This window comes from Prinia subflava, chromosome 15, assembly GCF_021018805.1.
Source record: "Prinia subflava isolate CZ2003 ecotype Zambia chromosome 15, Cam_Psub_1.2, whole genome shotgun sequence".
Classification (NCBI taxonomy): domain Eukaryota; kingdom Metazoa; phylum Chordata; class Aves; order Passeriformes; family Cisticolidae; genus Prinia; species Prinia subflava.
The window spans coordinates 2,239,885-2,261,481 of NC_086261.1; the positions used below are offsets into that span (position 1 = coordinate 2,239,885).

At 47.2% G+C, this 21,597-nt stretch overlaps 2 protein-coding genes across 2 annotated transcripts; one reads left to right on the top strand and one right to left on the bottom strand.

Annotated features, from left to right (window-relative positions):
- Positions 1 to 29: 29 nt before the first annotated feature.
- INTS14 (integrator complex subunit 14) lies at positions 30 to 9,795 on the top strand. The gene is made up of 12 exons (XM_063412714.1): positions 30 to 313; positions 413 to 685; positions 1,829 to 1,936; positions 3,872 to 4,027; positions 5,009 to 5,127; positions 5,554 to 5,696; positions 6,395 to 6,487; positions 6,981 to 7,125; positions 7,379 to 7,512; positions 7,615 to 7,733; positions 8,086 to 8,151; positions 8,982 to 9,795. Exons 2-12 carry the CDS (start codon positions 464 to 466, stop codon positions 9,231 to 9,233), a joined length of 1,557 nt encoding a protein of 518 aa, XP_063268784.1. The 5' UTR covers positions 30 to 313; positions 413 to 463; the 3' UTR covers positions 9,234 to 9,795.
- A 163-nt stretch (positions 9,796 to 9,958) lies between these two features.
- Positions 9,959 to 21,044, bottom strand: HACD3 (3-hydroxyacyl-CoA dehydratase 3). Its single transcript, XM_063412715.1, has 11 exons — positions 20,876 to 21,044; positions 20,384 to 20,426; positions 19,267 to 19,340; positions 17,175 to 17,339; positions 16,219 to 16,270; positions 15,741 to 15,851; positions 14,994 to 15,121; positions 14,381 to 14,493; positions 13,773 to 13,879; positions 12,864 to 12,995; positions 9,959 to 11,945 (listed from the first exon to the last, which is right to left on the bottom strand). The coding sequence occupies exons 1-11, from the start codon at positions 20,960 to 20,962 to the stop codon at positions 11,869 to 11,871; spliced, it is 1,089 nt and encodes a 362-aa protein (XP_063268785.1). The 5' UTR covers positions 20,963 to 21,044; the 3' UTR covers positions 9,959 to 11,868.
- Positions 21,045 to 21,597: the final 553 nt, after the last annotated feature.

A 21,597-nucleotide genomic window follows, 5' to 3' on the forward strand; every position in this document is an offset into this window, starting at 1 on the left:
GCGCCTTCCGGGGGACGCTTTCCGTGCGGGACGCATGGCGGCGCGGCGGGCGGCGGTGTGCAGCAGCCTTTCCCTTCCGCCCCGCTCCGTGCCCCGCCGCTCGGCCCGGGCCGTCCCGGGAGCGCTCCGGGCTCAGCCCCGCTGAGGGCGAAGCCTCGTAGGGAGGGCTGGATCCCTGCCCGATCGCTCTTTCCCCAGCGAGCCTCGGCTCCTGCCGTGTCCGGGCCTTGCGCTGCACCCGGCTGGAAATGCTGTGCGGGCTTCAGCGTGCATTCACTTAATCTGTGCTCGGTCCCACACTGAGGGGAAAAGGGTAAATGTCGCTTCTCCACGGGGTTAGCGTGAGGGGGCGAGACGCGTGGCTCCACAATGCAGCTTCGCTAACGATTTGTGCCTTTCCCTCCCGCTGCAGGCAGGCGGTCCCGGCCGGTGCCGTCCGTGAGGGCGGCGGAGGGGGCTCGCCATGCCCACGGTGGTGGTGATGGACGTGTCGCTGTCCATGACGCGGCCCGTGGCGGTGGAGGGCTCCGAGGAGTACCAGCGCAAGCACCTGGCTGCCCACGGGCTCACCATGCTCTTCGAGCACATGGCCACCAACTACAAGCTGGAGTTCACGGCCTTGGTGGTGTTTTCATCCCTCTGGGAGCTGATGGTGCCCTTCACGAGAGACTACAACACACTCCAGGTAGGGGTGTCAACACTTAAAGCAATAAAGCATCGATATTTTTAAAAAATCAGCCAATTGCACCACCAGAGCACAGTGAAGTTGTGTGATTTGGTATCATCCTGTGCACAACGTCTTGAATTGAGTGGGTTTGTCCTTATTTTAAGGGTAGGTGAAATCAGGGGGTTTGGAACATTGAGCTTGGCCAGTTGCACCTGTGCAGGTGAGCACTGGGTGTGGCTGACTCTAAAACGGGATGCAGGGAAGGGCTGCCTGATGGACTCTGTGCTGTCCCTGTTATCTTCTGTAGCTGTTGATTTGCTCTTGAAGAACGATGCAGCCGACAGGACCATTTAGAAAGGCTTTGAGTGGAGGGATTTGACAGAGAGAAGCTGCTGTGTGTGGAAGCAAAAACAGTGCAGGAGTGAGAATAAGCGATTTTAGGCCTCGGAGATGTGGTGGGATGTTGGGAGGAGGAAATGGAAAGGAGAAAGTCCAAGAGGGGAATTCCACATGGATGCAATAAGGCACTGGAGCCTGTGAATCCAGTAAGAATTGTACATTTATATCTGACCCTCACATGCAGGAGGAAATGACACACTGCTGCCACAGGGCACCATGGTTTGGGTTTGGCCATTGGGCAAAGAGATTTGAAAGCTGTTCTCTCTTACATTTGCAGTGTAGCAGGAGAGTGCCAGTGCATCCTCTCCAGTTTATTTTCACTTCCCTAAGAGTTCATTTGAGGAACTTTGCAAGCCAGGAGCCCAACCAGGCTCCTTTAGCAAGTTCATCTCACAGCTGCACCCTGGTGATTCCGTGTTGAGTGTGGGGTTTTCACTGTTAGGAGAAAAGCTTTTTTTTGGATGCAGATGTGAGTTTTGGGTTTGTTACTCTCTCTGTGCCAAAGAGTTTTTGTGGGACAAACTCCCTGTGGGCTCTGTGAATCTTTGAGAAGTTTGAGCTGCTCTGACACCTGCGAGGATTTTCTCAGGTAAATATTTCCCATTAGATGCTGCCTCAGTTTTTTTGGACACACAAAGGGGTTTTTACACTCGTAAAGAGCCGTGTTGATAATGTTACAGTTCTTTCAAAGCTGTGAGTGTCTGCTGGGTGTCTCCTGGCAGGGATGTTCCCCCAGCAGTGATGTGGTGTTTGTCTCTGCAGGAAGCCCTGAGTAACATGGATGACTATGACAAAACCTGTCTGGAGTCGGCGCTGCTGGGGGTTTGCAATATTGTCCAGCAGGAGTGGGGGGCAGCAATTCCTTGCCAGGTATGGCTGATTTCACTGCTTTGAGTTCACTGCATGTTTAGTTATCCCTGGCAGGGAGACTGGAGCTTGGTGATCTTTAAGAGCCCTTCCAACCTAAACCATCATGTGATTCTGTGATTGATTCTGTTCCTGTGAGTTGCACATAGAAATGTAAATGTAATTTGAAAGTTTGGAATGCTCTCAGGAGTGCTGGTGCTGCAAAAACACAAGGAATTAGAATTTGGCTAAACCTGCAATATGAGCAGAAGGTGATCTTTATAAAACGATTCAGCAGAAAAAAAAAGGAAGACTGTTTCCTGCCCAAGGTGTTATTGCAGTGCAGTGGATTTTAAAATGTGGCTCAGGAGCGCTGTTGTGCAGGGCTGGTGTTTGATCTGGATGCAGCCTGCTGTCCCAGGAGCCTCACTCCATTGGAAAGGGTGTGGTCCCACCTGCAGGAGTCTCTCCCCTCTATCCTTGATGCTTTCCAGGGCTTGTAACAATTCCAGCTCAGCCAGCAGCGTGGGGCTGCTGCTGAGTGTGTTTTGATGTGACTTCTCTCCCAAATGAGTCATTTGGCATGCTCACACCCCCCATTCAGCCCTGCAAGCTCTCAGCCTTCCAAATCTGCTGCCTCTTATGGCAGAGTTTGGTTTTCTGAGACACTTGATTAAAGTTCAGTGATTTTGCAGCTCAGTGAGCTGGGAAGATGCCTGAAGCAAAATTCCTTAAGGAGAAAAAGGATTGAAGTTTGTTGGTTAGGCAGTGCTTCATCATCCAACACGGACAAAAGGCACCTTGGAACAGCAAAAAACGTTCAAAGCAAAGAACAAGAAAGATGTGAAAACCAAGCAGAGATTAGCCCTCAACTATTTTGTCTCTCATTTGTGTCATAGCTCACTTTACTGGCACTTCAGGTGCTGGGGTGGTGGAGGGCACTGGGGGATGGACTGTGCAGCCTTGGAGTGGTGGAAAACATCACTGGTGAGCACCAGGTCTGAGAAGACTGTGAGAGAGACTGAGGATGAAGGGGGAGTACAAATCTGGATGTAGCAATTACACATGGAGTTTCAATTGAATTGGATTTTCCTTCCCTACCAGCCAGAAATCCTGCCTGCTGTTGCCATGCAGCATTGAAGGAGCAGCTCTTTTACTCCTCAGGAAGTGACTGGGTCACAGCTGAGTGTAAATAATCCTATTATTCACTGTAATTAGTGCAGGTTTCCTCAAGGATTGGCTCTGGATGTGCAACTGAATGGAAAAGTGTGTGGTTTTGCTATAGTAGTTCTGCAAAATGTGAACGTACTGCCTCTGTATTTGCAAAGAATTGAGATCACTAGTACTACCCCTTTCTGAGGTTTCCATGGCTTGTAGTGGAGGCTGATTGCTCTCCAGATTCTGCAGAAGAAATGGGCTTTATCATCCATCTACAAATAAACCTGGAATCCTCGAGTCCAACAGCAAGAGGCTGCTTTTGGCTGTGTAGTCACTGTGCTTCTAGCGTACACTTAAAAATGAAACGTATGAGATGCAAATTTTAGTGCAATTTCCTAATGCCAAGAAAGGTTTATTTGCCGTGCACACCGTGTAAATCACGAGGGTTCAATATCTTCAGTTTCTCCTTTACGTGGGGTTTTTTCCTGGAAATTTTGCCTGCAGCTCTTTGCCCAGCTCGCCGGAGGAGACCCGGTGGGGGCCGGGATTTTGGGTGGGAGCCGAGATTTTGGGTGGGAGCCGGGATTTTGGGTGGGGGCCGGGATTTTGGGTGGGGGCCGGGATTTTGGGTGGGAGCCGGGATTTTGGGTGGGAGCCGGGATTTGGGGTGGGGGCCGGGATTTGGGGTGGGAGCCGGGATTTGGGGTGGGGGCCGGGATTTTGGGTGGGAGCAGGAAGGCTCCCGCGGTGTTGAGGTGCCCGGTGCCGCGGGAAGTGTCTCAGTGTCCCCGGTCCCCGCAGGTTGTCCTGGTCACCGACGGCTGCCTGGGCATCGGCAGAGGCTCCCTGCGCCACTCGCTGGCCACTCACAGCCAGCGCAGCGAGAGCAACAGGTTCCCGCTGCCCTTCCCCTTCCCGTCCAAGCTCTACGTCATGTGCATGGCCAACCTGGAAGAGGTGAGGTCTTGTTCTTTGTTGCATTTGATAATTATTGGCATTCTCTGAACTAAAAACGAAACATTGTGGTGATGTTCTTGTGCTTGAGGTTTGGTTGATGTTCTGGTGCTTGGTTATTGGGTAAAAGAGAATTTAAGGTTTATTATTGCACTGTTATTATCTACTGCTATTGGGTTATTACCATGATCTTTATGAATCGTGTCAGTTTGTCCCTGGGGAATAGTGTGGAATTTTAATTCCTCTGTTTCTATTATTACTGCATTAATTATGTTGAATGCTTTTGGGGCTCTTCTTCATCTACAGTTGAATTCTTGAATAGATGATTTATGTTGCAAAGATGCTCAACACTTGAAATACAGTAGCTTTGTGTAGAAATGTGAGAGGGGAAAACTGAAGCCTCCAAGCCAGTGTTCAAACCAGTTTCCCTTAGTTTTGAAGGAAAGGAGTCAATTTTCCTCCTCCTTCCTCCTTCTCTTGCAAATTTCAATCCCAGCTTCAAAAATCTTCACAGGAGTTAGAATTCTGCTGCATAAACACTCCTTAAAAATAAGCCTATTTGACTAATATTCCTTAGATTAATTTTTTATTAATAGCATTGCTTTTGATTTGACACCTGTATTCTTGTGTCCTTCACAGAAAGGTTTTCTGCTCAGGCATCAATAAGATATCTCAGCTTCATGGTGTCTGTCAAGGATGATCCTTTTGATTCAGCTGGTGAAGCACTATTTACATCTCAAAATAACTGAGAAAATATTTAAAATAAATCATCTATTTCTGATAAGTAATAGGAGAATGTTATTTCTCTTAATAGAGACAAAGAATGTTGGTTTATTTGGAAAGGAGAGAGAACAAAAAAATCACGGGATCATCCAATCAGATGCTTTTTGCTGTGTTGTGTATATTTTCTTTAAAAATACTGGTTAGTACGAAAGAGAATAAAAAGAACACTCAACAAAAATATTTCCCTTTCTTTTTCTGCAGCTTCAAAGCACAGATTCCTTGGACTGCCTGGAACGGCTCATTGATTTAAACAATGGGGAAGGGCAGATTTTCACCATTGATGGCCCCCTGTGCCTGAAGAATGTGCAGTCCATGTTTGGGTGAGCACACTTGGAGATAACAGACCTTTGGGAAGGTCTCCAGGTGGTATCTCAAAAGGAAAACAAATACAATAGGAAATCTGGTGATATGAGATATTCTAATTAAACTCCTTTTTTTTTTTTTAATTTTATGATCTTGTTAACTGTAATTTCATCTCGACCTTCACTGGTTATGGTCAATATTGATTTTAGTCGTTGTAACCAAACCATAGCATCTGTTTATGCTTGGCAGATAGAAGACAGTAATTTCCATAATTACTGTTCATTTGCCATGAGTGGGATAATGCTGCTTTGTTTCATAATTTAGCAACACTAGAACTATTGAATTAACTGTAGTTAAAAAGGTTTGGGAGCTAAATGAGTGTGCTTTAGACAAACTATTTTCATTTGATATGTGTTATGTTTTCCTTAATAACTGTGTTCTAGAAAGCTAATAGACCTGGCTTATACACCATTCCATGCTGTCCTCAAGTGTGGCCACTTAACATCTGATGTGCAAGTATTTCCCAGACCAGAGCCTTTCATTATAGATGAGGAGATAGACCCCATTCCTAAAGCAATTAATACAGGTAACAAATCTTTGATTGCTTTTTTTACTAAAACCCATTTGAGTTCTGTCCTTTCACTGCCACCTCTCATCCTGTGTAGTTACTGTTTCATCCACTTTGTCTCTGCAAGGATCAGTCTCTATTTGTGTAAATTTTTGGTGTATGTGTGCCACCAGGGGACAAAAATATCATCCTGCTTCTTCCACGTGTACCTGGTTAAAGGGCAGGGAAGAGCTCAGGGTGCCAATTTCTAGGGGTAGAGACTGGAAGACAGCCACAGGCTGCATTCCATAAACACCTTCAAAAGCTTCAGGGAGGAAAAATTATTTTTAAAAACAACTGTGCAAAGAAAAACCTTCCCAGCCCTCCCTTTAGCAGACACAGCTCCCATGAGCAGCAGGTACTTGATTTTTCTCTTTTGAATTTAAAAGACAGCAATGGACTGTGCTCAATGTGAATGTCAAGGTGCCCAGTTCTGTCCAGCAGCACAGCTTTGGGCAGCTGTGAGTGCTGAAAGTCATCTTCCAAAAGTGTGTTTGGTGTATTTCTAACTCACTAACACCTCTACACTCAGGCTGAGCTTGGGTTCTCTTGTGCTGCCTTTAGTCATTGATTCAGAAAACCTGGGGTAAGAAGTGGTGATGTTAAATTGCCTCTGAATACATTGCCAAATATGACTTAAACTGTCTTAAATATGATTTACATCTGTCTCCCTGCAGATCTAGAAATTGTTGGGTTTGTGGATATTGCAGACATCTCCAGCCCTCCTGTCTTGTCCAGACACTTGGTACTGCCCATTGCACTTAACAGAGGTGAGCAAGTTGGGTTTGTTTCAGCAGAAACTGCTTCAAGCTTCCCTTGGAGTGTGGTTTAGTCTGCAAGCACAGGTTTTCTGCTTTATCAAAACACCAGATGTCATATTTGTGTGATTGCATTAAAATTAAAACCTTGACCACAAGCTCTCTGTATTTCCATACTGTGTTCTTTGGGAAGTTCACAGAGGGACCAGGGCTCTTACAACATCATTATTAACAGAACATGCTAAACTTACAGTTCAGAATAATAATGAGCCATGAAATACGTGGTGCAAGATGAATATTTAATGCCCTTGAGTACAATACAGTGGAATATTTATGTGTCATTATTGTGCCACTTTGCCCAAGCAGTTTGTTCTGCAGCTGTTTGTTCTACAGAAGTATTAATTAACTCTTGCAGGCAGACAGGAAAGGGCGGTGTCATGGAAACAGAACTTGTGTTTGAATTTATTCTCATGTTTCCTCTCTGTTTGCTTTGATTCTTCCCCAGAGGGAGATGAGGTGGGACCTGGGATCACAGATGACACTGAAGATGAGAATTCAGCTAATCAGATTGCTGGGAAAATCCCCAACTTCTGTGTTTTATTACATGGCAGCCTGAAAGTGGAAGGCATGGTGGCTCTCGTCCAGTTGGGGTATGGAGCTGGATGTCTGCCTGAAAAATCTCCTACTTTGCTCATTTAGGCTTTATTTATAAATTATGCTTATTTATATCTGTATTCTGTGCAGAACTCTGCACTGCTAGACTAAGCTGTGGATTTTTAATTGCAGATTTGTTTCTGTCAGTACAAATTGCAAACATTGAGCCTCCACACAGTGAGAGGGAGGCACATTCTAGGCAGAGGGCTGGAAGATTTTCAGCCTTTGAGGGTTTGCTCTTTTCCACAGGCCAGAGTGGTATGGAATGCTTTATTCACAAGCTGATAGCAAGAAGAAATCAAACCTCATGATGTCACTCTTTGAACCTGGTCCTGAGCCCCTCCCATGGCTGGGGAAGATGGCACAGCTTGGCCCCATTTCAGGTACTGGCCACACTCCTCTGAGTAACCCTTACACATTCAGTGTTGTGTGAACGATCTTGACAATTCTGAGTTGCTGAGTCTGTCATTTCTTTTTCCTCCCAGATGCAAAAGAAAATCCCTATGGGGAGGATGACAATAAGAGCCCTTTCCCTCTGCAGCCCAAGAACAAGCGCAGCTACGCTCAGAATGTCACTGTCTGGATCAAACCCAGTGGCCTCCAGGTAATGGTGCAGGTTGTGTTGCTTTACCTGGAGCAGCAGGAGCTGCAGCCTGTGCATGTCTTGCCCATTTAATGTAATTGCTTTATTGCTTTTCTTTCATTTTTATAAACACTGCCTCTTTACAATGTCGTGATTAAAATGCAATCAGAAAGCATAGCATGTTTAATGAGAGCTGTGTCTCCAGCGGAGCATCTGGCTTGGTTTATTGGATTTACTGTAATTACCAGTTATGTTTCAGCCTTTGTGAGATGCAGTCTTGTCAATGGTCAGGATAATTTATCCATAAAGAGTTGGGGGTTGTTCTGCAGCTTCCCCCAGAAGCTGCCAAGTTGTTTGTTTGTTTGTTCTGCAGACAGATGTACAGAAGATCTTGAGAAATGCAAGGAAACTCCCTGAAAAAACACAAACCTTCTATAAAGTGAGTAACACTCCAGGCTGGCCTGAGTTTGATCTGTGGTCATGGTGGTGCATTTGGCAGAGGAACCACACTGTGTGTTCTGTGCAGGCTTGCAGTGCTCTGCAAAAACTTACAGGCTGGTTAGGTGAGACTGGGGGTCTCATTTCTGTGGTCTGGCACTGCATTTTCTGGCACAGATGTGTCCTGTTACAAGTGCCCCTCATGACCTCTTCTACTGCCATGATGAACAATGCTGTTGTCCAGGCAGAAACTAACTGAGGGATCAGAGAGCAATAGGAACACAGATGTCATTTTGAGTGTTGAGAATGTCTTCTCCATTTTATCTAGAACTGAAGCAGAGAAAGACAAAGTTCCAGGCACATTTGGCCACACTGTAATGATCCATAACCAGACTGTGGCTGGAGGTAATTACTCCTCTTGCAAGCTCAGTGCTGAAGCAGTTTGGTATTGCAGTCTCCAGAGACTTGATGAATGAATACCCTGCCTAAGTGCACATAAGCACTGTTCAGTTTATAGAGAAGAAAAATCAATGTATCCACGTTTTACTGGACACTGTGGTTAAAGGCAGCAGTCAGTGAAGCCTAAGCTGGAGCCCTGCTGGGACACAGACAAAGCAGGCAGGTACAATAGCTGAATGCACAGAAGGAAGAAGTGGAGGTTTATAGGACAGGATCAAGGGAAGACCACTGTTATCATCCTCAGCCCTGATTTTCTATCCACGAGCAGCTGGGCAGCTCCCAGCACCTGCACCATAACATCACCTTTAAACACAGATACAGTTTGATGTCAAGGCTTTGAGTAGCTGTAACGGGGGATTTGTGTCTCTGCAGGAGCTGAATCGTTTGCGGAAGGCAGCCCTGGCTTTTGGCTTCCTGGAGCTGCTGAAGGGCGTGGCGGACATGCTGGAGCGGGAGTGCACGCTGCTGCCCGACAGCGCCCACCCCGACGCCGCCTTCCAGCTCACGCACGCCGCCCAGCAGCTCAAGGTGGCCAGCAGCGGCGCCTCCGAGTACGCCGCTTACGACCACAACATCGCTCCCCTGCAGACTGACTTCTCCAGCAGCAGCACTGAGAGGATGTGAAGTCTCCACTTCGGGAGCTGCTCTGGATTAAGGCTCAAGTGGTTCAAATTTTATTCTGTTTATTTTGTAGAATTTTCTATCCAAACGGGGAAGTTTTGCATCAGTGCTCTTTAAACAAACGTAGCTCGTTTGTGACTTTTGGTCAGACCTGGAAGCTGTGGAAAGTGTCCCAAACCCAGGGATGGTGTTGGATGGTGGGTGGAAATTATTTGGTACATGTGAGGAGAGAAAAAAATGCCATTGGAGGCAGCTCTTGGGCTTTGGCTTCCCCAAAATGCAGTTACTATGTAACTGAGCTCACTGGTGAAAGTATCCTAAAAGGCAGCTACTACACTTTAAACATCTTGATTAGTCCAAAGAAAGGTGTGAGAAGCACCCTGCAAGAGCAGATACAGCGCTGATTTTGGGGTGTGGGCCCTGACTTTACGCCCAGCTTGACAGACAGTCTGTACTGAGCCTTATCACTTGCATTGCAGTGCTTATGCTTCTGAAAGTAACTTGATCTTGGGACATATGGATTTTTATTTACATAATACAAATAAAGGGTAATTCTTTATGAAAATGTAAATTGGATTTGTTCTGTTTTCACAGCAACCAGGCTGTGTGGCCCAAAACACTGACCTGGTGAAGGCTCAGCTGCCAGCTCCTTATCTCAAGTTAAATATCAAATCATACAACTTCTCAGAAGGTTGCATAATTTGAAAGAACAAACAACTAAAGCAAAATTTGGTTGTAAATCTTTATTAATAGAAACACATTCTTTCTGAAGGACTAAAATTCAGTAGTGTAAGATCCATGACAGCTTGCACTAGGTACCACAGTTTCACTGATGAATACATACAGATTTCATAACAGAGGTTTAAATGCCCAGCGGAGAAATTAAAGTATGAAAGTGATCCTTGCTGTTCTGTTACTCAGCTAATTCAACCCTTTCACAAACTTCAAACATAGGTACAGTGTGTGCTGAGTGAAATATTGTGTAAATAGTGCTCAACTCTCCTGAGTAAAGTAGGCTGTGCTTCTCCCAAAGAGAAGTTGTATCACGCCTCTTGTTGACAGAACACAATCTGTGAAATGCAGCGTGGAGCTTGTACTGCTTCTTTGTTAAAGTCCCCTTACAACAGGATTTCTTTTACAGTAACAAGCACTGGGTCCATATCACAAACCTTCTGCTGTTTGTTACTTTTAATATATATAAAATAATTTTCTGGAGGGTTCATATTGTTTTACAGTAGAAAAAGATAAAGAGTGACATGGCACTAAGCTAATCTCAGCTTCAGTGTCTGTTCTGGATTGCTGGCATTGCTCTGCAGTGCCCTGGGGCAGGGGCAGTTGGGAAACAACCTGTTCATAACCACAGCACAGTTCAGAGTAAACTTTCTGTACCTTTCCTAACTGGGTTAAGGAGGCCAGAGGGATCTGGGATCTGCTACGGGAAGCTCGGTGTGAAGAAGGACGTGTTGAAATAAAGTCAGTTGAGCCAGAGGCTTCCAGGTGAGACAGCAAATGACCTGGAATGTGGGGAGAGCTTTGCTTTGGTGGTGGTTAAAGCAAGCAAAGAGAAAAGGGTCCTTCAAACCCTGTGTGGGACCTCCCTTACTAAGATTTGATATGTGCTATCTAAATAATACAGTTTATTTAACTCCCTTTTCCATCCCCCCAGGGACCAGTCAAACCACACACACCACCTTCTCTGCTGCGCCCCTAATGCAGGTAGGAAAGTGCCTTTGCTGCCTTGCTGGAGGCTGTAAACACAGGAGCCCCAGCCCTGCAGGATGGATCAGAGGGGCCCCATCTCAATGAGAATTCCACACTCTCCATTTGCATGGGTTGGACGGAGTTCTGTTGGGGTTCACGTGCCAGGGGAAAGCTGGTACCTATGTTCCCTTGTTTTGTTACGTTTCAGTGCTTGCTCTACACACCAGGAAAGCATTTCAGCCCTCAGTGGCAGCTTCCTTTCCCTAATGACTCGATAGGATGTGTTGCTACAGGAATACACATTGCTATGGTCCACCCAGAGCTCCTATTCTGTTAAGGCTCAACTAGAAACAGGCTAAGTTGGAAGCACTTAAATCAGCATTAGCTACTTCCAGTTTTAATTCTGCACCATCAATAATGCTGCAGAAGAAAAAGAGGGGGGTATGTGCTGAGCAAATTTCTCCCAGTGGTTGATAAACAGCCAAACACTGCACAGTGGCCTCAGCCTGTGCCTCCTCCTGCCACCAAGATCCCTCCCAGGAACAGCACGGGCCAGCTAAGAGCATATCCCACATCAGAAGCCCTATCTGCATGCAATATTGAAAGAGCAAATCTCCAATTAAAAGATAAACACTATTTCTAGTTAGTGCTGCTCCACTGATTATAAGCATATCATATGCAGATAATAGGATTTCTTTCTAAATATGCTGGTTGACAAGATACAAGTTTAAATGTTCTGTGGTAAATGCCATGCATAGATGATGGAAAGGGAACAAAATCCAGTATAAGGGAATGTTACCTGAATTCACTATGAAATCATGAAATCTAGCGTGGTCATTTCATTTTACAAAATTCTTTGCACTACAGTGGGTAAAACCGTAAGAATTAGAGGCTTATCTTGTCCCCAAGTGAGATAAGAAAGCATTGCAGTCCTGCTTCACTTCATCTTTCTCTTCTTTGGTCCAAGGTGCTGTTTCCTTTGCTTGTAGAGGTGACGGAAGTTTACAAATATCCCTGGAAAAGAATGAAGTGTTTAGGTAGGACATCATTACATCTGCTTATGCTAAATGGCTGTACCAGATCTAAAAAAAACAATAACAGAACCCAACCACCACACAACACATTGAATTATTTAGGGGTGTGTACAGCAGTGAAAGGTATTTTCTTGCTGGCTGAGGCAGGAGTTGCTGCACAGGCTGTTTGGTAAAGGGCTGCTTAGGAGGTCAGTTGTCACCTTGAAGAAGTTGTGACACCAGCTGTGCACAGCTGAGGATGAACCAGGTATTTCAGGGTGAAACTCAACTCAAGGGTGGCTTTAAGCAATGTCTGTGAGCAGGAGAAATCTGGTGGAAGTTCAGTTTAAAATCCTTGGTTAGATTGCGGTGAGGTGTGGATACCCAGCGTGGGTGTGGGTACAAGGAAGTTAAATTGTGTTTACAAATGTAACACCAGAAACCCAGTGTGTCTCAAGCAGGTTTTCTTCTTTAAATGTACTATTTAAAGAGAGTTCTATATTGTTCCCTGGAAAAACGTGACTTCACATTGCACTTGTGATTATACCTCAGCATTTAACTAAATTACTCTAATTTGAAATGATGTTTCAATTGCAAATACATCATGCCAAAGCTCAAATAGCCCTTAAAAGGTGAAACTAGATATACTATGGTTATAAATACATGTAAAAATTATTCCTTTAACCCAAGTTTATGCTGCTAATTTGTTGCCAAGATCACCCTTTTGGAGGGCTAATCAGAGCTCATTGGAGGTGTGTTCCCCTCCATCACTGACAAATGAACAATCCACAAAGATAATGCAATTTTGTGTTTCCATGGTCCCCAAGATGCAGGAATTTCATTTTCTTTGAAAAATCAAGTTATTCAGGGGAAACCGGCCTTTTTATTTCAATACTGAGAAACATAATTAAATACTTACCTAAAAACAAGGCTATAAGATATAGCTGAAGCACAAATGGAAACTGGATTGTGACGTTCAGTGGATTTGGCAATCCCAGACTAAATTTCCCTGTTTCACTGAAGATTGGAATGGACTGAACAATACAGACAGCTGAAAGCAAAGGTCACCATCATTACCAAGTGCAGATAAAATATGTAATTACCCAGCCCACACCAACTATTTCAGCACAGTCCCTCCTCACTTGCCAGCGCTGATTAATGACAGCAATTCTGAAGGTGTTGAAGATGCAGGAGGGGTGGGAAGTACCTGGCTGAGGGGTGCAGCAGTGAACCTCTCCTGTGAGGCTGTTCTCATGCTCAGCTGCAGCCCCAGGGCCTGTGGCAGCAGGATTTGCCATCCAGAAATACCCCCAGCAATGAAACAGGCACTCTCCTGCCCCTGCTCCGTGTTGGGCAATGCCCAAAGCTCCTCCTGGCTCACACACACGGGTTTGCAACACAGGAATAAGCCCCTGCCTGTCCTCTGCAGTGATTTCCAAGATAATACCAAGACCTGGGGCTGGCGTGAACCCAGGCCAGGCTGAGAAAGTCAGGCCCAGCAGACAGAGCTTTGGGCCAGCAGAGGGGAGTGAGCACTGGATCCTGTGCAGCTTGTTCTTGTGCCATTTCTTCATGCAACCCCTCGTTGCCTTTACTTCCCCCTCCAGAAAGGGAGTCTTTCCTCCAAAAGGAAGAGTTCTTTTCACATCAGATTGAAAATAATATTTGATTCATTATGAAAGACAAAATGCTTGTATTTGGTTCACCTCAAAGCAAATCTATTTCTATTGTTCTATTTTACTATTTAAAGTCCAGCTGCCAAAAAAAGAGATTGAATTATTTTCCCATCCTCAAATTTATTATTTAGTAAACTGTTTTATGGAGATACCTTCTGCCAAGGCCCCTAAGGGGTAGAGAGGGATCCAGACTGTGTAACGGAGCCAGGTGAGTGGTTTCCATTCAATTCCAATGCAGGAAAGCATGTAATAGGGATACCTGCAGTGTGAGGGGAAAAAGACACTTTAAAATGGAAACTGCTACTAGAATTAGTCTTGTGTATGTGCACTGTGTGCTCAACACAATTCCCAAATGCCACAAGAATATTCAAGGCATTGTCCCTGAGGATGATGATGGTTATTGGGCAGTTTACAGAGCTCAGGCCAGTCTGAACACAGGGATGAAGGCAACTGCCTGGCTGCCTAATAAACCTTTCAAAATAACTTATTTTCAAAGATAAAGACCTCATTTAACAATGGAAATTCAAAGCAACAAAGAAATTAAGAAGTAAAGCAAAAGGGCAGTATCACTTTCGGACTCCAGCCCTGCCTCAGTGTTTGGCAGAAGAAGGAAGGCTTTGAACAGTCCATGACTCAAGGAGCTTTCACCCTCTGGGTCCAACTCTTCCAAAAAATACAAGGATCAAAATCTTCTTTACAGAGTTCTTGGGAACAACCACTTTGTTATTTGCACCCTTGGCAGGAGGAAAATCCCACCAACCTGAACAGCTCAGTGATACTCCAGAAATAAAATATGAAGAACACCACAGGTTTGCTCTGCATTTCCTCCAAGGTTCCAAGGATAACGAACAAAACAAAGTTCCTTCCAAATACCTATTAAAGAAAAACATATTAAGGGACATTCACTCCTCATCAAAAGGGCAAGTCCTTGCTGCCAGAAACACAAGATATCCAATCCTCACACATCTGAGCGCACAACGAACTCACAGCTGAGCTGTGACTGCTTCTTACACGTAGGGATCTTGCTCTGTATTTAGGTACAATCCAAGGATGCAGTCTTTAATCACCCATCCTCATTTTTATGCACAACAGCCACAACCAGGATAAAAGGCACTGGCACCAAACCAAAATCTTGTACTTTTATCAGCTTCTTGCTTTTGCTGTCCTGCACTCCCTTAGCCAGGTGATGGAAGGAGACAGACAGCCTGCCACAGCCAGGAGTGGGCAGCAGGGATTCCTGCCTCGTGACTAAGAAACCCTCTAGTCCAGTGCCAGGGAGGTTGCATCACTTATTTTAGGAGAGTCTCAACGCTTGTGTAAAATAAACATTTACTTTAAACGTAAGAGCAAGGAAAAGAATTTAAAAATATTACCTGCACTACAGAAGGTATCAGTGGTGATCTGACCAGTCCTATTAGTGAATTCATGATCTCCATTAATGCCAGGGTCTGACAGAAATACATCATGTCAGAAATAGTGTGAAATGTGTCATAGAAAGAATCTGTAAGACACAGGAAACCAATCATTTTAGAGAACAAATGGGATTTCCATGCTCAGGAAGCTGCTGCAGCAGCACAGCTTGTGATAACAGGATTCTAGTTGCATTTGAGAAAAACATGATGCATAATTACATAAGTTCTTTATAGGCCTTATCTTGAACTCACAGCAGTTGGGCCAGAAACACTGCTCCATTTCACATACAGAAGGATCAAGAGCTATTTCAGTAATTGCTTTACAAAAAAGGCAATAGTGCTGTACCTCAACAGAATGGATTGTTCTTGCTTCAAAAACAAAATATTCTGTCCAGATCATTTTCAAAAACATTAACATTGCAGGGACAGAGACATTTTGCTTCAGCTGATTTTGTTAGAAGTGATCCTGGCAGAGCACAAGTATCACTCACAGAGTACACAGCTGTGATTTACAAGGGGATTGTATTTTCCTGCCCTTGACACTTTGATGACCTTTGAAAGGCTTTCACTGTGCTCTTTGGCAATGCATTCATGCTTGTGTTCCTAAATATGTCTCCCTTTAGATTCTGCTATTTAAAAACTCTCAAAAACAACACTGAAAATCAACTCAAACCCTCCAATATAAACAAAACAGTGCTCATGACTTGCCTTTTCCTAAGATGAACAGTCGTACTGTCATGTTCACAAAAATCCAAGAGAATCCCAAAAACTGTACAAGATTGTACATGATCAAGTATCCCTTCTTCAGGTGTTTGAAAGCTAAAATCAATAATAAACACATCAGGTGAGCAGAGTACAATGGTAATAGAGCTGCAAACCAGACTTTCTGAGAATAATGCTTACAAGGAAAAGGGAAGCTATTGATTGTGATAAAAGCATTGTTGAGTGCACTGGGGGCTCTGCTTTTGCCATCATCTGCCAGAACTCAATTCCTGGTAGTCAGATTTTTGACATTCCTTGGAAACTTCAGTCCATTTTTATTAAATTTCTCATAGCTCACAATACAAAGATCCCCCTGCAAGATGCACCAAGCCACTCAAAACTGCTCCTCAAGAGTTGAGGTTCACACAGTGTGAACAAACTTTGTAAATCCCACTTTACCCACTAAAAAGATGCAGTTACTTACGGTCCTTTGGGACTCTGGATTCTATTTTCATTTTGTTAATCTTTTCTTCTTCCTTAAGATGAAGGATAAGGTTTTAAAGACTTACTGTAATTAGCAAGTGATTTGTTAACTACACTACTGCAAAGCTAGTGGGTTTAAAACTCAGCCAAACAGCCAGTAGCTAGAAGGTTTAAATTTTCACCAGCATAAAACAGCACATTCATCATCCAGAAATTATAGTACAGTAAAAGCCAGAGGGTGTTAACCAGTTATCCTGCCCTCACCGTGTGGTTTGTTCTAGTAATTAGATGCTTTTGCTGAAAAAGCCTCTGCTTTCTGTGTTAATTGTCAGTTATGACTGTGCTGTTTCTTGCATGACCCACCAGCAACCAGAAGAGAACAGAGAACATCCAGCCCAGGTTCTCTGCCTGCCTTTCCCAGTGCCCCTGGGTCCTGGCACTGCAGTGCCCCTCTCTGCTCTGTGCTCTCGTGGCTGCAGAGGGGAACAGGGCAGTGTTTGCTGTAAAAGGGATTTGCAGCAGTGTGGTCTGTTCAAGTCTTTTCCAAGTCCATCCTGCACCTCCCCACCGCAGTAAGCTGCTGAAGCTCACCAGATGGTGTGAATGCACCAGCAGGGGCTCAGGAAAGCCTCAGCAATCCCAAAGACAAACAATGCCCAGGACTCAGTCCTTTGGGCTCCACATGGCACAGTGACATGATCCTCCTTGGATCAGGACACTGGGCAAGGGGCACATGCAAGGAGCCAGCATACAGCCTCCAGTTCTAACCAGAAATGTGCCTATTTTCCAAACTCCTGCTAACAATTTGAAACACTTAACTAGCTCTATATAGAACGGCCATAACAATCAGCAGGCCAGGCAACTCCTGGTAAATGAAAAATGGAGATTCAGGCACAGGAGAACAGCTGTCCTTGCTTTGTAAGTGGCAGCACAGGCTGCAGTGCCCACAGGACTGACCTTCTCCTTCAGCTCCATTTCAGCATCCGACTCGTCCAACCAGCGGTCGAAATCGGGCGCCAGGAAGAGCGGGCGCTTCTCCTGCTTGGTCAGCCTCTCCCACCAGTTACTCTCTTTCTTCTGCACGGTGATGTTCAGCTGCCTTTGGGTCATCCTGCACACAGGCTGGGGGCAGACACAGCAGCAGAAGTCTGAGGAAACAAGCTCTGAGACTGAGTTGATACCCAGGCTCCCCGTGTCAAGGAGGAGGGATGACACAACTGCTGCAGCACAAACATGTCTCTGCCACCCAAGGCACAGAAGCAAAGCACAGTCCACTTGAAGATGGCAGCTGTGATGGCTGCAGGACTTGATGAGCAGCTTGCCCATATCACAGCACCACTGCATCCCACCAGAGCTAGCAGAGACCCCAGTGCCAGCCTCCTTAGAACCCCTGATCTTGGCTTTACACCCTCCTGCACTCGGTACTGTGAGCCACCCACCTCCTCTAGCCAGCAGTAAAAATAACACTGCCTGCAGCCACAAGTATGTGTCTAAACAGGGGACTCCATGTGACACCTGCTGCAGCAAGAGAAGGAGCTAAGAGCCTTAGGGAACACCTGGAGACAAGGTGAGCTGATGGACCAGGCAGAGTGGTCACTGCCCCCCTAGAAGAGCTCTCCACCTGCAGAGTGGCAGCCCAGAACCTCTCCATCCTTACAGCCCACAGCACTGTCACCTTGGAGCCCGTGGCACTGGCACCTTGGAGCCCATGGCACTGGCACCTTGGAGCCCACGGCACTGTCACCTTGGAGCCCATGGCACTGTCACCTTGGAGCCCACCCTTCTGACCACTGAGGCTGCTCCACGTGGCACTGCCTCTCAGACCAGCTGCAACTGCTGCACCACCTGCACTCCACACTGAGCACATTACACCAGCTCTGCCTTGTCAAGGCTGGCTGGATGCTCCTCAGACATCTGAAGGCTGCAGCTGTAATTTACAGCTACTGTACCTCATCCTTGCCTGCCACAGGCTCCATTTCTCACTGCTGGCCAGCCTGGCCCCACCAAGGGGAACTTCTGGTGCACATCAAACTAAAGGAGAAAAGCCTGGACTGTGATACTTGCTGGTCCTGACCATCTGTAGTCACACCGAGCTCAGTCTGTTCCCCAGTCCCTCCACAGTGACTCAGAGTGACGACTTTTGGAAGGAGGCTGCTCTGCAGAGGCAAGGACTTGCCTTCTAGGCCTGGCTCACAGCAGAGCCCGTGTCTGCCAGCACAGGAGACAGGCACAGGCAGAGACAGACACCTCTCCCACACTGTGGGCCAGGCAGATGACAAGGCAGACCCTGGAACCACGAGCTGTTCACTGTCTGCCACTCCACACCTGGCAGGAGCCACACCAGAAACGTCCACATCTGCTGACAGAGCCTGGGAATTCACCCTCCAGTGGTCTCCCACCCTGCTGAGGAGCAGAGGTGAACAGTGGCTCCTGGTCTGACTGGAGTTATTTAAACTCAGCCAGGAATAAGCAGCACAAATACCCCAGGAGCAAAGCCCAAGTTCTCCTCTCCTAACAGCCCTGCGAGGGACAGACCTCACAGCCACCTGTGAGTAACACAGAGGGATGGCTCTTCAAGCCAAGCTCTTTCCACTCAGACTACAACAGAAATTACGGAAAGATTTCTGCAACAGGAGCCACAACAGAAACATGAATTTTTCTGACTCTCTTCTGTTGTCGAGCTACAAAAGAAGCAATGAAATACCACCCTGAGTGCACAACGATCCCCTGATCTCCAGTCAAGATTGCACCAGACAACACACAGACAGATTCTCCCATTATTTTCCTGCTTTAAGTCTTTTAAAAAACTTAGAACTGTTGTGTAGCAAGTGACAAGCGTCTACTAAAGCTGGTCCATGCCAGCACCAGCTCCAGAGAGGTGATTTGCATTAAGACAACACAATGGCACACAGGACTGCCACAGAGATGGCTGTTACAGAGTTATCAGAAAATTTTAAACAGTATATTGGGAAGGTTATGCACAGCCATTTTCCAAGTTCTTCAAAATTTACTGTTTCTTTGCAAGAATTAGAGAAGTAAAAATACCTACTTTAGGCTCAACTGGCTCAAGGAATTCGATCTCAAATTCATAGATGTTGTCTCCTTTGGCACCGTGACCCTGGGCTAAAAGACAAGAATTCACAGAGAGTGTGAGGTTCCACACACTCCACCTGCAAAGGATGCTTTGGATAGAAATATCCAGCACTTATTCATAGCACTTTCTTCCTGCCTTCCTGAGAGGCAAGAGGAAACCACACAATAACAGGGAAGACACCAAAATGTTGCCTGGAGCGGCAGATGCAGGAGTCAGCTAAAGTCTGCACCATGCTGGAAAAGGGTCCCTGCTGCAGGAAGGCAGCGTCTCAAATTCCCAAAAGAGGGGATTAAAACTGCTCATGGATAACTCAAATCCAGCTGAAAATCTCCTACCTTTGGGTGATCCAGCCTCTGCTCAATGGAGCACCCAGGGAGATGGGTGCTGCTGGATGTGTAGGACGGTGATGTGGGGAGCCCCTCCCAGCACCACAGGGACACTTATCAGGGTTCATTTGTCATCTCCCACATTGATCCTGTCCCCGGAAGGGCTGCAAAACTCTGCACACTCTGTTTAATTCCCACCCTTGCACGCCGTAAGCTGATCCCAAAGAGAACACGATGTGCAACGCCCTCCTATCAAATGGCCTGGCTGTGGCTCACCAAGGAGGCAGCAGCTCCTAATGAGACATCTTAAAAAATTCCGTGGTGCTGGAATGTGCAGCTGGCCAGATGCAAAAACCCATCTTTCAGGGCAAGATCTGCTTTAGTTTCCAAATGGAGCACCAGTTCCTGATGTGGAGGCTCGATAAGAATTGCACACAAGGTCTTTGTGAAAGGAAAAATTGCTGTGAGTTATCTCTGGGGTTTGGCTGGCCCAGGATGGGAAGGATATATGCAAATTCCACTGGTATTTAAATATGGGAGGTTGGAGTTTTCTTGTTAGATAAGATAGGGCCTGTTGTGGTTCCCAGGGCTGGAACACAGAGGGCTGTGGGTGGGAGGGTGACAGATCTGAACATGCCCAGCACTGTGGCTCCTGCCCCTGATGGCAACCAGGCACCCGACCATGGGGACAACAGGGACAGCCCCGGGGTGGGGGCCAGGCTGAGACCCCCCGAAGGAGCCCCTACCTCTGAAGTGCAGGACATTGTCGGTGATGGTGATGTCCGGGTTCTGCGGAGGGAGAACAGGCATTAGTCGGCAGCTCGCGATCCCGCGGGGGTCAGTGCACCCAGCCGGGGGGTGCCCCCTGCCCCACGCCCGCGCAGCCCTCCCCGGGCCGCCGAGCCCCGCTGCGAGACCCCCCCGCTGCCGCTGCCCGCGGGGATCCGCAGGGGAGGCACCCGGGGGTCCCGCAGGTGTTCCCCGCCCGCCGGTGAGTCTCCCCCTCGGGCGTCCCGCAGGTGACTCTTCCCAGGTGTCCCGCAGGTGACTCTTCCCAGGTGTCCTGCAGGTGATTTCCCCCCGGGGTCCCGCAGGTGAGTGTCCCCCCCACGCCCAACCCCCCGCAGGTGTCCCGGCCCGCGTGTCCGCAGGTGTTCCCTGCCGGGTGTCCCCAGGTCAGCGTGCCCCCCAGCCCCCACAGGTGTCCCCCCCGGTGTCCCCGCGTGTCGCGGCCGTACCCGGACGTCGCTGAGGTCCACGCGCAGGAAGAGCTCGCGGTGCCGCTGTGCCCAGTGCACGTGCGGCCGCAGGCTGGGCCCCGCCATCGTCCCGGCCCGCACCGGCCGCGGCGCCCCCGCGCCTGCGCGCTCCGAGCCCCGCCGGGCCGCCCCGCGCCTGCGCGCGCCGCCGGGGGTGGGGTGGGCGGGGCGGCCCCGCCCGGGCTCCCTCAGGGGGTGCGGCGGCCTCGTCGCGGGGAGTCCCTGAGGGACGGCGGTGTCCGCCCGCCAAAATCAACCTAAGCGTTCCCCAGCGCTAAGCCGTGCCCTCACATCCCTGCGGCTTTGAGATCCCTCCAGTATGGGCTCTCCACCGCTGCCCTGGGCAGCCTGTGCCAATGTTCAACAACCCTTTCTGTGAAGAAATTTTCCCTGATACCCAAACTAATCCTATCCTGGCAAAACCTAAGCCTGTTTCCTTTGTCCTGTATCGTGTTACCTGGTAGAAGAGACTGACTCCATCTCAGCCATGACAGGAGAGGCTGATCAGAATTTAGAATCCTGCAGCCATGAGGCCCAACCTGTTAAAACTCTTACACTGTCATTATTGTGTGCCCCAGGACCTTCTGTTGTCCAGAGAAGCTGTAGCAGCCTCATCTCAGAAGTGTCCAAGGCCAGGTTGGATGGGGCTTTGAGCAACCTGGTTTAGGTGACCCTGCCTATGGTTGGAACTGGATGACCTT

What these genes read in the sequence shown, in the direction of transcription:
- INTS14 (XM_063412714.1), top strand. Translation starts at nt 464, where the DNA reads ATGCCCACGGTGGTGGTGATGGACGTGTCGCTGTCCATGACGCGGCCC. An exon ending in GCCCATTGCACTTAACAGAG is followed by an intron (nt 6,488 to 6,980) that starts GTGAGCAAGTTG and finishes ATTCTTCCCCAG; the next exon opens with AGGGAGATGAGGTGGGACCT. An exon ending in TCAAACCCAGTGGCCTCCAG is followed by an intron (nt 7,734 to 8,085) that starts GTAATGGTGCAG and finishes TTTGTTCTGCAG; the next exon opens with ACAGATGTACAGAAGATCTT.
- HACD3 (XM_063412715.1), bottom strand. Translation starts at nt 20,962, where the DNA reads ATGGCGGGGCCCAGCCTGCGGCCGCACGTGCACTGGGCACAGCGGCAC. An exon ending in AAATGGAGCTGAAGGAGAAG is followed by an intron (nt 16,271 to 17,174) that starts GTCAGTCCTGTG and finishes CTTCATCTTAAG; the next exon opens with GAAGAAGAAAAGATTAACAA. An exon ending in AGTATCACTGAGCTGTTCAG is followed by an intron (nt 13,880 to 14,380) that starts GTTGGTGGGATT and finishes CTCACACTGCAG; the next exon opens with GTATCCCTATTACATGCTTT.